The sequence below is a fragment of the Lithobates pipiens genome, unplaced genomic scaffold (assembly GCF_037356315.1).
Source record: "Lithobates pipiens isolate NorthernLeopardFrog02 unplaced genomic scaffold, aLitPip1_a1.2 Scaffold_19, whole genome shotgun sequence".
In the NCBI taxonomy this organism is placed as follows: domain Eukaryota; kingdom Metazoa; phylum Chordata; class Amphibia; order Anura; family Ranidae; genus Lithobates; species Lithobates pipiens.
The window spans coordinates 514,918,603-514,931,201 of NW_027507764.1; the positions used below are offsets into that span (position 1 = coordinate 514,918,603).

The 12,599-nt window shown below is 39.9% G+C and overlaps 1 protein-coding gene across 3 annotated transcripts in view; it reads left to right on the top strand.

Annotated features, from left to right (window-relative positions):
* Positions 1-12,599, top strand: part of OXR1 (oxidation resistance 1) — an 807,173-nt gene that overhangs the window by 187,848 nt on the left and 606,726 nt on the right. For all 3 annotated transcript variants that reach the window (XM_077493164.1, XM_077493165.1, XM_077493167.1), the window contains exon 2: positions 2,310-2,384. In XM_077493164.1, the coding sequence (XP_077349290.1) occupies positions 2,368-2,384 (17 nt within the window). In that variant the 5' untranslated portion in view covers positions 2,310-2,367. The remainder of the gene's footprint in view (positions 1-2,309; positions 2,385-12,599) is intronic.

A 12,599-nucleotide genomic window follows, 5' to 3' on the forward strand; every position in this document is an offset into this window, starting at 1 on the left:
ACATACTGCAAAGGAAAAAAAGGAGTAGCTCAAGGAGAAGCACATTAAGGTCGTGGAGTGGTCTAGCCAGTCTCCACACCTTAACTCTATAGAAAATTTAAGGAGGGAGATAAAACTTCAAGCTGCCAAGCGACAGCCAAGAAACTTTAAGGATTTGGAGAAGATCTGTAAAGAAGAGTGGACCAAAATTTCCCCTGAGATATGTGCAAACCTTGTAGCCAACTACAAGAAACATCTTACCTCTGTGCTTGCCAACAAGGGTTTTTTCCAACAGCTACTAAGTCTTGTTTTGCTTGGGGATCAAATGCTTATTTTACTAACTGACCTCCAACTCAATTTATAACATTCATATCTTGTGTTTTTTCTTTTTCTTTTTGGTTGCTATTCTGTCTCTATCATTTAAAATACAACTATGATAAAGGTGAGCAAACTTACAAAATCTGCAGGGGATCAAATAATTATTTTCCTCACTCTAAAACGAAACTATCTAACTATGTTTTTTTTTGCATGGACTGGGTGGAGGCCTCCTTAAGCAAAGAATCATGTCAAAACATTTTTTGATGTTTGTGAATGTCTCATCCAAATCCTACCTGTTGGCACCCAACAGTCTATAACGAAGTGCTTCCAATATACCTAATTGTATCTAAGTAGATTGCCACTTAATGACCCATATGATTCTTTATCCTCCACTTAACTGAAAATATGCATTAAAACTTGGTAATCAAGGTCTCTCCCCTCTAAACTCCACCTATCAATTTTTAACTGACTGCTGTCCATCCTGGTACTTACTGTGACCCCTTTGTAGACCCTTTCTAGACCCTGTCCTACTTGTTGACCATGTTTGCAAACAGTATATTGTCATTTTCAATTCCTTCTTTGGCCAAATGTTGCTGCCCCTGATATTGTTATAGGCATTCTCAATTAAAATATATTTTTAACACAGTTTCTCATTTAAAATATATTTTATAAAAAAAGGGGCTGTTGAGTACTTCGTACAGTAAAGATTTGATTGGCAGAGGAACGTCCAATTAGTACGTCCAAAAATGTAATTTGAAAAAAATCATAAATCATAGTGAATTTTAAATTATGGTCATTCACATTGATATGTGACAGAAATTTTAATAACTGGTCCTCCGTCCCCTCCCACACGACGAGGACGTCGTCGATGTAATGCCGCCATAAAGAAATATGGTGTGTAAACTCGAGGAGGCCCTCGTTGTATGTGCTCATGTAGGGAAGAGTCCTTGAAAGGGTGTGGTGAAGGCATATTATGGTAGTTTAGTAAAAAAACTGATACTTTCTGTTGTTCTGTTATGGGTACATTATGGCTACGTATTTAAAGTATAAGTAAAGGCAAACCTTTTTTTTGGATAGAGGGGAAAGTGATTAGAACACCTGTCAGTTTTTATTGCTGTCAGTGTTGGGGAGATTCACCCTCTCTATTAGCCCTGTTTACCATTATTATTGAAAGTGAAAGTAAAAGAAAATCCCAAATTTTGGGTTGTCCCCAGAAACATAATAGAGGGGAAATCTTCCAATGGGGACCCCCAGGTCACCAGAACTAGTGTACGCATTGGAAGATTTTGCCTCTATTATGTTTCTGGGGAACTCAAAATTTGGCATTTCCTCTTACTTCCTGTTTTGGCTATGGGACAGGATGTGAAAGGAAATCTCCCCATTAGGACAAAGAGGGCAAAATAAAAAATAAAACATACATGGGTTATAACCCTCCCCTACTCTATCCAAAATGAAATAGTTACTTGAATTATGTATGTGTTATCCAGTATGGCAATTTTGAGTCCATGTTACACAGCAGCTTTATTATTCTGAGTATGGAAGTATTTAAAAAGAAAGTTTTAAAAATAATTTCGGAAAACTTCAGTCACGCAAAAAAATATGCATGAAATCGATGCATTTCCAAGATGATAAAACTGCTCCAGACCAAAAGGAGTACAAAGCTATGAAGTGATTATTAGATTGTATGAGTCACTCTGCAGTTGGCGGATCAAATCCCGTCCTGTACTAAACATGACTGTGAATAAAAAGTTTACACAGATTGGTTCCTTGCAGAAAATACAGGTTCCTCTGAGAATACACTTTGATACACGAAGTCTACTATTTTAACACAATTATGCTGCATGGAAAGTTTATGTTCTTTATAAATCTTCATATATAAAGGAAAACCTTTGAATGTCAAGCTGTCATTGCTGTGTATAAGATTCTCTTTTCTATAGATATCATCCAGTAGCACAGTAATGGCTTCATCTACACTCTTTATTTGAAAGCTGAATGTCTTGTATTTTTTTCAGGTTCCTCAGACAGGCCAAAGAAGAGAAGCCTTGAATGTGAGAGAGCACATCGATCAAAATGTTCAGCACTAGAAGGTCAGTTTATGGTTTTACTCTTCAGCTTGTTTTTTAAGCACAGGGGCTTTTGGGAAGAAGTATAGGAGATCATAGGTTTCCACAACCTGCTGTTTACTGCTAAGAAATTCTGTGTCTACTGCCATTGCGTATTATTATTTTTTTTTTTTCTGTTATGCTGTCCAAAATTACTATCTCTGTTTTGGGTAGATGCCAGCGTTTTGAGACTCTTGAGGATCTCCATGTTTGACTTCCTAAATCTGCACTGCTGTCTGAAGCAGCCACATCAGTCTTTCATCCTCCTTCTTCTTACTGAATTTGTATTTGCTCTAATATTACATGGCGAAAACAGGGCAGGGAATACAAGAGATAGAGCCTGGAACTCAGGTGAAGAAGTATATAAGATTTCTTAAAGCCTAAGCACAAGCAAAAAAAAACAACCCATAACAATCAGCACAAGGGACATAACTTACAGTCAGTAGGATTTGTCCCCTGTGCTGATGCCTCTTCTTTAACTTAAAATGCCCCACCGACTCCCACCATTGTAATCTTCCAGTGTGGCAGGGGTTAATAGAAGGAGCTATGAATGGAAGGGGAGGACATTTTCGATCATCTACCTGTCCTCCATTCTTAGACCCTGTTTTATTCAAAGAAGCTGCAGTATGGCTTCTTTGAATGAAGCAGCTGGGTGAGCATGGCTGAGGTCTCTTGATGAGTGCTTGTGACAGCCCCTTATTTCTACTAACCCCACTGCACCAGAAGATTGAGAACAGCGGGTCTTGGGGGGGGGGGGGGTTCGGGGGGGCACGGACAGAGCAGGATTTCAACTTATTCAAATTTTTTTATATAGCCCTACAGAACAAACAGTGCACAGTCCAAGTGGGCTTTACTGCTGCTTAACTGTAGATAGGAAACATATTTGTCAGATATTTGTACCCGTACGTTGGTACTTTGACGCTAAATACCAGGGTTATGGCAGCAGCTAGCTGCTATAACCCCGGTAGTTTTGGGAACGCTGTGCATTTCTCTTTAAAGTAAAAGTGGTTTCTGTGCAAGATCACTTTTATCTGTGGTGCCCACCCCCCTCCCGCTGCTTACCAGACATCTCCGCTGCTTACCGGACCCGCCAGTAGCAGCGTAGATGATTGCGTCCTTTTCCATGGATGCCTGGCTGTCAACTGAGGGGAAGATGGCCCCTGCTCGACTCAATAGCATGGGAGGGCAGAAGCGGCCTCAAACGTCACGTCCGCCCATAGCTCCTAAATGAGACACTGTTTTACATTTTTTTTTTCAAGTGACATTTTTTTCATTTTTTTATTGCATTTTAGTGTAAATATGAGCTCTAAGGTCTTTTTGACCCCAGATCTCATATTTAAGAGGTCCTGTCAAGCTTTTTTTCTATTACAAGGGATGTTTAAATTCCTTATAATAGGAACAAAAGTGACCCAACATTTTTTTTTTCTTAAAAGACAGTGTCATAATAGAAAATTGAAAGTAAAATAAATTCTCGCGTGCAAAAGCGAGCGCAAACGTGAGTAGCGCTCGCATATGAAAACCGTGTTTAAACCAAACATGTGAGATATTGCCATGATCGTTAGAGCAAGAGCAATAGTTCTAGCCCTAGACCTCCTCTGTAACTCAAAACTTGTAACCTAGAAATTTGTAAACATCGCCTATGGATGTGTTTAAGGGTAAAAGTTTGTCGCTATTCCACGAGCGGGCACAATTTTGAAGTGTGACATATTGGGTATCAATTTAGTCGGCATAACATTATCTTTCACAATATTAAAAAAAAATGGGCTAACTGCACTCTTGACTTATTTTTTAATTCAGAAGAGTGAATTTTTTCCAAAAAAAGTGCACTTGTAAGATCGTTGCACAAATATGGTGTGACAGTATTGCAACGACCGCCATTTTATGCTCTAGGGTGTCAGAAAAAATATATATATAATGTTTGGGGGTTCTAAGTAAAAACTGATTTTAACTTGTAAACAACAAGTGTCAAAAAGAGGCACGGTCCTAAAGTGGTTAAATAAGCAAATAAAATAGCTTCTCCCTTTACCTCTGCTCCGTGGAGATCCAGGTATTTTCTTAACCACTTGCTTACTGGGCACTTAAACCCCCCTCAGTCCCAGACCAATTTTCAGCTTTCAGCGCTGATGCACTTTGAGTGACAATTGCGCGGGCATACAACACTGTACCCAAATGAAATTTTTATCATTTTTTTCCCATAAATAGAGCTTTCTTTTGGTGGTATTTAGTTACAGCTCGGAGTTTTATTTTTTGCTAAACAAACAAAAAAAGATGCAAAAAAAAAAAAAAAAAAAAATCATGTTTTAATAGTTTGTTATAAAATTTTGCAAACGGGTCATTTTTCTCCTTCATTGAAGTGCGCTGATTAGGCGGCACTGATAGGCTGCATTGGTGGGCACTGATGGGCTGCATTGGTGGGCACTGATGGGCTGCATTGGTGGGCACTGATGGGCTGCACTGGTGGGCACTGATAGGCATAGTTAAGGCGGCACTAATAGGCACAGATAAGGCGGCACCGATGGGCACAGATAAGGCGGCACTGATGGGCAAAGATGGGCACAGATAAGATGGCACGGATGGGTGGCACGGATAAGTGGCACGGATGGGTGGCACGGATGGGCACTGATAGGTACCACAGATAGATGGGACTGATGGGCACTGATAGGTGGCACTGATAGGTGGCTCTGATAGGTGGCACTGCTGGGCACTGATGGGCGGCACTGCTGGGCACTGATGGGCGGCACTGCTGGGCACTGATGGGCGGCACTGGGGTGCAGCACCTTTGAGGCAGATTGGGTGGCACTGTGGGTGGCACTGTGGGGTGGCACTGTGGGTGGCACTGTGGGTGGCACTGTGGGTGGCACTGTGGGTGGCACTGTGGGCACTATGGGCACTGACAGGGGGCACTGACGGGGGGCACTTACTTTTTCTTTTCTTTTACTTCAGGATGGCACTGCGGGAGGCAGGTGGGCACAGGCAGGTGGCAGGTGGTCCCTTGTATTGATGGCCGTGATCGGGACTGATGTCCCGATCACGGCCGCCGGTGATCGGCTTTTTTTTTCTCTCCTCGCGCTGTCAGCGCGAGGAGGAATAATAGCCGATTACCGGCTCCGTTCTATCACATGATCAGCTGTCATTGGCTGACAGCTGATCACGTGATAAGGGGTCGGGATCGACCCCTTACACGGATCGGTGATCAGGCGAGTCTCACGGACTCGCCGATCACAGAGCGCGCCGCGCGCGCCCCTCAGGGGGCGCGCAGGCCGCTCGTAACCAGGACGACGTCAATAGACGTAGTCCTGGAAATGTAGGTCCGCGCTAATGCCGTCATTTGGCAATAGCGCGGATCTGAAGTGGTTAAAAGGACAATGTCTGGATCTTTTATAAGTCCTCTGGCTGGCCCCATTCACTTCATCCACTGTTCTGAACATAAAGAGCATAAGGAAACTGTCTTTAAATTGCATTTTTATATGTAGTTGTAAAGTTTTTTATTGTATCCTGCTAATATTTGTGCAGCATTACTATTACATGTTCACTGCTTACTTTTGCAAACAATTAAATGGGTCACTTTAAGTAACTGTATCCCTTTATTTATTAGAACTATATGCAATTAAACTGCAATGAGTCCACTACTGACTTATCACATTATGAATATTTATTTTAAATTTGGGAAAACAAGCAAAGTACATAATTATAGCTATAGAAAACTTGTTACAGGTCCCAGCAGCACAGAGCTCCAGTCATTTCTGGTTGTATTAAGATTTATCCAGACAGTAATAATATTTGGTAAAAAAAAAAATGCTGAATAAATTGGATGTTCATGCAGTTCACGCATCCGCATCACCCTGCTGTAAAAGCAATTACTGTGTCACAGTGTCTGTTCTAAACTAGAGCAGGACTCAGCAGTGGAGATTGTTACTTAAAGGAGACCTGTGGTGAGAGAAGATGAAGGCTGCCATTACTGTTTTCTCATTCTGCATTTGCCAGTTGCCTGGCTGTCATTTTAACCTCATGGCTTCAATACTTATACAAACTGTTCACTTTTCAAGGGGATTTTTACTTGTCACAGGAATTTTCCCTTAGCTTAGTGAATGTGATGAAGCTCTGCTGACTTGCATCGTTCAATCATATCCAAGAAAACATATTGGGGGTTATTTACTAAAGGCAAATCCACTTTGCACTGCAAGTGCACTTGGAAGTAAAGTCGCTGTAGATCCGAGTGGGACATGCAAGGAAAATAAAAAACAGCATTTTAGCTTGCACATGATTCGATGATAAAATCAGCAGAGCTTCCACTCATTTCAGATCTACTCCTTAGATTTAGAGCAACTGCACTTGTAGTGCAAAGTAGACATGTGCAAAAGGAAAAAAAAATGTGTTTAGTTTTGTTTCGTTTTAATTCGTCAATTAATTAATTTTGTTTAGTTATATTCGTTAAATTCGATAAATTCGTTTTCGGATTTTGTTTAGTTTTCTACTGAATTCGAAAAATCCGTCGCATTCGAAAATATTTCAACCAAATTCAAAAATATTTCTACCGGATTCGAAATGATTTCAACATGATTCGAAATTATTTCAACCGCATTTAAAACTATTTCAACCGGATTCGAAAATATTTTGCGACCCGATTTTAGGGCCATGTATCTCGGGGTCACTTGGTGCTAGAAACCAAATTTGTAGATGTTGTAGTGCTTGGTCTACTGTGTTTGCATACCAAATTTGGTGTTTCTATCTATAAGTGACCCCGAGATATGTGGCCCCAAATTCGTGTCGCAAAATGTTATTCTCTGCTGCAGAAAAGTGCTTGACATTTTGTGACCCGACTTTGGGGCCACGTATCTCGGGATCACTTGGTGCTAGAAACCCCAAATTTAGAGATGTTGTAGTGCTAGTTCTGCATACCCAATTTGGGGTTTCTAGCTACAGGTGGCCCCGATATACGTGGCCCCAAAGTAGGGTCGCTTGACATTTTGCAACCTGAATTTGGGGCCCCAAATTCGGGTCGCAAAATGTCATTTTTCGAATTTGATTCGAATTTCGTCCGAATTCGGTTGAATTCGTTAGCATTGTTATTCGGTAATTCGAATGCATACGATTGTCTGAATAATGAAAATTCGTCCGAATTTCGATTCGGAATGAAACGGAATGCACATGTCTAGTGCAAAGTGTATTTGCCTTTTGTAAATAACCCCCTGTGTTTTTATAAATTTTCCTTGCATTTGATTGGGTACTGTTTGCAAAGTAAATTTCCCCTACATTCACCAAGGCAAAATTCTCTTGCAGACTGAACAACCTATTTGCCTAATTTGACTTGTCTCCAACTTTTAGGGCCCATTCACACCTGAGCGTTTTCAGCTGGTAAAACACTCATCTCAAAAGTCTCAAAACGCCCAACAAGCAATATTCCATTTATTTAAATGGCCCCTGTTCACATCTGAGCATTCTGTCGCCTAAAGCAAAACGCTTGAAGCTCAAAAAAGTACATGAGCTTCTTTTTAGGCAGATTTTTCTTTTTTTCCACCCCCCCCCCCCCCCCCCCTATCACCGGCTCATAAGAAGACATACTAAACAATAAAATACATAATAAGAATAGGTGGTAAAAATATACAAGCTAAAGAGCACTTGTTCTATCCCAGTTACTTATAGGGGGATCCCTAATTTCCCCAATCCAGAGCCCCATATCTTTTTGAACTCCTTACCATTACCCTGCTTAAAAAAGAAAACCCTTTCATTACCAATATTTTTTCTTATATTGGCCAACCATATTTCTGGTAGTGGGCTAGAGTGTGCTTGCCAGTTCTGGGCAATTAACTTCCTTGCCTGGAAAAGGCATCTAGTAACTGGTGCAAATATATTTTTAGAGATATTATATCCCTCCGGTATAGCCAACAAGCAAGTCCTCACTGTTGCCTCTAGTGTCAACCCGAAAATCTCATTCACATGATCTATAACTCCTGTCCAGTATCTAAAAAGTTTCGGGCACCTCCAGAACATATGAATGAAATCTCCAACCCGTCCGCATCTGGGGCACTGATCATTATCCCTCCATCCCATTTTAAACATTTTCCTAGGTGTATAATATACCCGGTGAAAAAAAAAGAGTTGAGAAGCTTTCTGTGCCGGAGAAATAGAAACCTTGGTTCCCTGTTCCATTATCCAATCCCAATCGGGTATGGACAATGGACCCACATCACTCTCCCATTTCATTTTACTTTTAATCATACCGCTTTGATCTATGATTTTTCTGCTTTTTACATTGGCGACCTTTCAACCTGTACAAAAAAAAATGCAAAGATGCTCCAAAAAATGCCTGAAAAACGCCTGAAAACGATATGCTCAGGTGTGAATGCAGCCTTATGATTTCTTTACTTGTTTTGGTTCAGAGAGTACGGAACCCAGCACCATAAGAACTAGGTAACTAGCATCAGAAGGAATTCTGTGTATTTCTCTTAGGATTCTTTTTTTTTTTTTTGAAAGCCCAATTCAACTTTTAGTTTAAATATGCTAAATATATTCAAACAAAAGGTGTGCAAAATCTAGTAAAGCCTGACCCCTATCAGCCTGCTATAGAGAAGTCCAATATGCACCCTGCTGAGTCAGAACTAGAACTCTTAGTTCAGAAAGGGTTATTCTGCCCGGTGATTGGGGAGATCTAGCTTTGACACAGTGGGGTCATGTTGGACCTTTGCAGAGGGGCTACTGATTCCACCCAGATAGCAAGGGTCCTTTTCTACAGCATACGATAGAAAATGGCAGCTTTTTTTCCCGGACTGTGGAAAATAAGCTATACCGAAACTTCAGCTTCACTGCAAAAAAAAAAAAAGGATATGTTCAATTTGTGTTATGGGGTAAGTAATGTCCTGTAGCTCTTTGCAACAGCTGAGTTTATACATTACCTGGAAATTTACTAAGAAATGTATTTACATTGCTGCTGTGTGACAAATGAAATAATTAAATAAGTTATTGTGTATGCATGTTATGTTCTGAACTTTAAATAAATCCCGGCATGGCTTAATATGGTAAAAAGGGAGTTGAGGAAAGGTCACATGAATACCAAACCTTTATTTTTGCTTAACCACTTTACAACCAGCGCACGCCGATGTACGTCCATTTTTAAAAAAGGGATAGTTCGGTAATGGCAGCAGCTGCCGCCACAACCGAGATATCCATCTCTTCAGGCGCCGGTCTTGTGTACGATAATGGGGGTCTCTGCATTGGGTTAGTCACGAGATCACCATTATCAGCGGCGGGAGAGGTGTCACCCCCCGCCACTCTCCTGTGCCCTCCACCGATTACCGGAGCCGTCGGTAGCGGCGGAGGCGATCAGAACCTGCCTTGTCTGTGGTATAGAGATGAGTAAGACTAAGATGGCCCCCACCCGTCTCTATGCCATAACATCACTTCCACACATACCTCTTAAAGGCACATTTTTTTCAATGTCATTTTTTCAAATGACATTTTTTTTTTTTTATTGCATTTAAGTCTAAATATGACATCTGAGGACTTTTTGACCCCAGATCTCATATCTAAGAGGACCTGTCATGCTTTTTCTATTACAAGGGATGTTTACATTCCTTGTAATAGGAATACAAGTGATCCAATTATTTTTTTTAAACCAGTGTAAAAATAAATAAAATCAAGTATAATAAATAAGAAAAAAAATGTTTTTTTGAAAACACCCCGTCCCGACAAGCTCAAGCGCAGAAGCGAATGCATATGTGAGTAGTGCCCGCATATGAAAATGACACATGTGAGGTATCGCCATGATCGGTAGAGCGAGAGCAATAGTTCTAACCCTAGACCTCCTCTGTAACACAAAACATGCAACCTGTAGAATTGTTGTGTCGCTTATGGAGATTTTTGAGGGTAAAAGTTTTTGAAGCCATTCCACGAGTGGGCACAATTTTGAAGCGTGACATGTTGGGTATCAATTTACTCGGCGTAACATTATATTTCACAATATAAAAAAATGGGCTAATTTCACTGTTGTTTTATTTTTTTATTCAAAAAAGTGATTTTTTTCCAAAAAAGTGCGCTTGGAAGACCACTGCGCAAATACGGTGTAAAAAAAAGTATTGCAATCTCTAGGGTGTTAGAAAAAAAACAATATATAATGTTTGGGGGTTCTAAGTAATTTTCTAGCAAAAAAAAACTGTTTTAAACATGTAAACACCGAGTCTGAAAAAGAGGCCTGGTCCTTAACAAGGTCATAATTTATATGTAGTATTGGACTGTCCACCTTTTTGTATATTTGTCAACTCTTAGCTAATGTGTCTTTGCAACTAAACAGTCGCCTGTTTTCATAAATTCTCCTTTTTCACTTTAGCCCCTATTTAACATTTTTTTATTATTATTATTGTGATGAAGTCAAGCTGCCTAAAGAGTAAAAATATGGGTCAGGGGTTGTGTTGGACCGTTGGAAATCCAAACTGCTCCCCTGACTGTGAGAGCAATAGGCTCTTCAGCAAACTTCCGACACAAGGCAGTATAGAATAGGGCTGCAGCAATTGTACATAAAAATACAAATAAAAAGTCTTTCACCTACTTTACCTTTTAGACACCACACTATGGAAAATTATAGCAAATTTGTGTCCTAGGGAAAAAACTGCACCAAGTTATGCTTAACCTCAAAAAAACAACTGCAACATACCATGTGATATAATAACATAGCGAGAAATTTATAGAAATAAAAATGTTGCACTGACACACGTGACCACCTATCATATATTGATAGGAGAAAGAAAATAGTGAAAAGACAAGAAATGATAGTACACAAACAGTTCCAATAGTCCAATTGCACTCCATGATAAGTGCTATGAATCGATAGAATAGGTAATGATATTTAAAAGAAGGTGTGCTGTGTCCAAATCTCCACCCAGTGATCAACACAAGGCTTACCAGATAATGTTGACCATCCACTACAGATAATAAATAAATGTGACACTCCCTTTAAATTCTGGATGCTAGTGAACCGTCACAGGCAAACTCACTGCACACCTCAATGGCTGGATGCTCCGTAACCACTTGCCAACTGGCTCACAAGATGTACGTCGGCAGAATGGCGCGGACAGGCAAACGGGCGTACAGGTATGTCCCTTTAAACAAACAAATGTCTTACGGAGCATCCAGTCATTGAGGTGTGCAGTGAGTTTGCCCATGACAGTTCACTAGCATCAAGAAATTAAAGAGAGTGTCACATTTATGCTTTGAGTGACCATCTGTAGTGGATGGTATGCATTATCTGGTAAGCCTTGTGTTGATCACTAGGTGGAGGTTTGGACACAGCACAGCTTCTTTTGGATGTCGTTACCTATTCTATCGATTCATATTACTTACTATCACTTCATATCACTGGAGTGAAATTGGATTATTGCAACTGTTTGTGGACTACCATTTCTTGTCTTTTCACCATTTTCTTTTGCCTATCAATTATAATCGATAGGTGGTCACATGTGTTATCTCAACATTTTAATTTTATAATGGAAAAATATAGGGTCAATTGGGCTTTAAGGCAAATTTGAAAAGAGATATAGGGAAAGTATGGTGATTTATAGTTATTTAGCTATTTTTGTAATGTTTAATTTGTGTAATATTTTTTCTGTGGCTTTTACATGTTTTGATGCTTGCTAATATTTTGTCAAATATAGAGATCTTGAGATTCCTTACTAGAGGGAGCACTGTATCAAATATAGAGATCTTGAGATTCCTTACTAGAGGGAGATCTGTATCAAATATAGAGATCTTGAGATTCCTTACTAGAGGGATCTCTGTATTTGACTCATACAAAGACCAAGCTTAATAAAGGCCTATTCACATGGGCGACAGCCGGCAATTCTTGCCAGCAGTTTCTTCATTTGAATAGTTTTGTTTTATAAGTAAGTATTGGCTGTAGGGGGTTGAAATGAATGCCTTGGGATGTGCACTGGTGGAATGGAAGATGGTGTTGCTTGCTGTGGGCTTACGGAAAATTACAGAAAAGTCCACTAGTTATGTATTCATCCTCATCTTTGGAAATTACAACATCAAAACTCAATACTGTAAGTCATTGTAAAGTTCAAGTTTATTTTGTTTATTTTAAAGATAAAATTATGTTGTTATTCTACCAGTCCTTCGCAAATCATGAAGATATCATCCATAAAACAATACCACATGGAGATATATCATGTTCCTACTCGCCCAGGTACAAATTGGAGTAGGATGGGG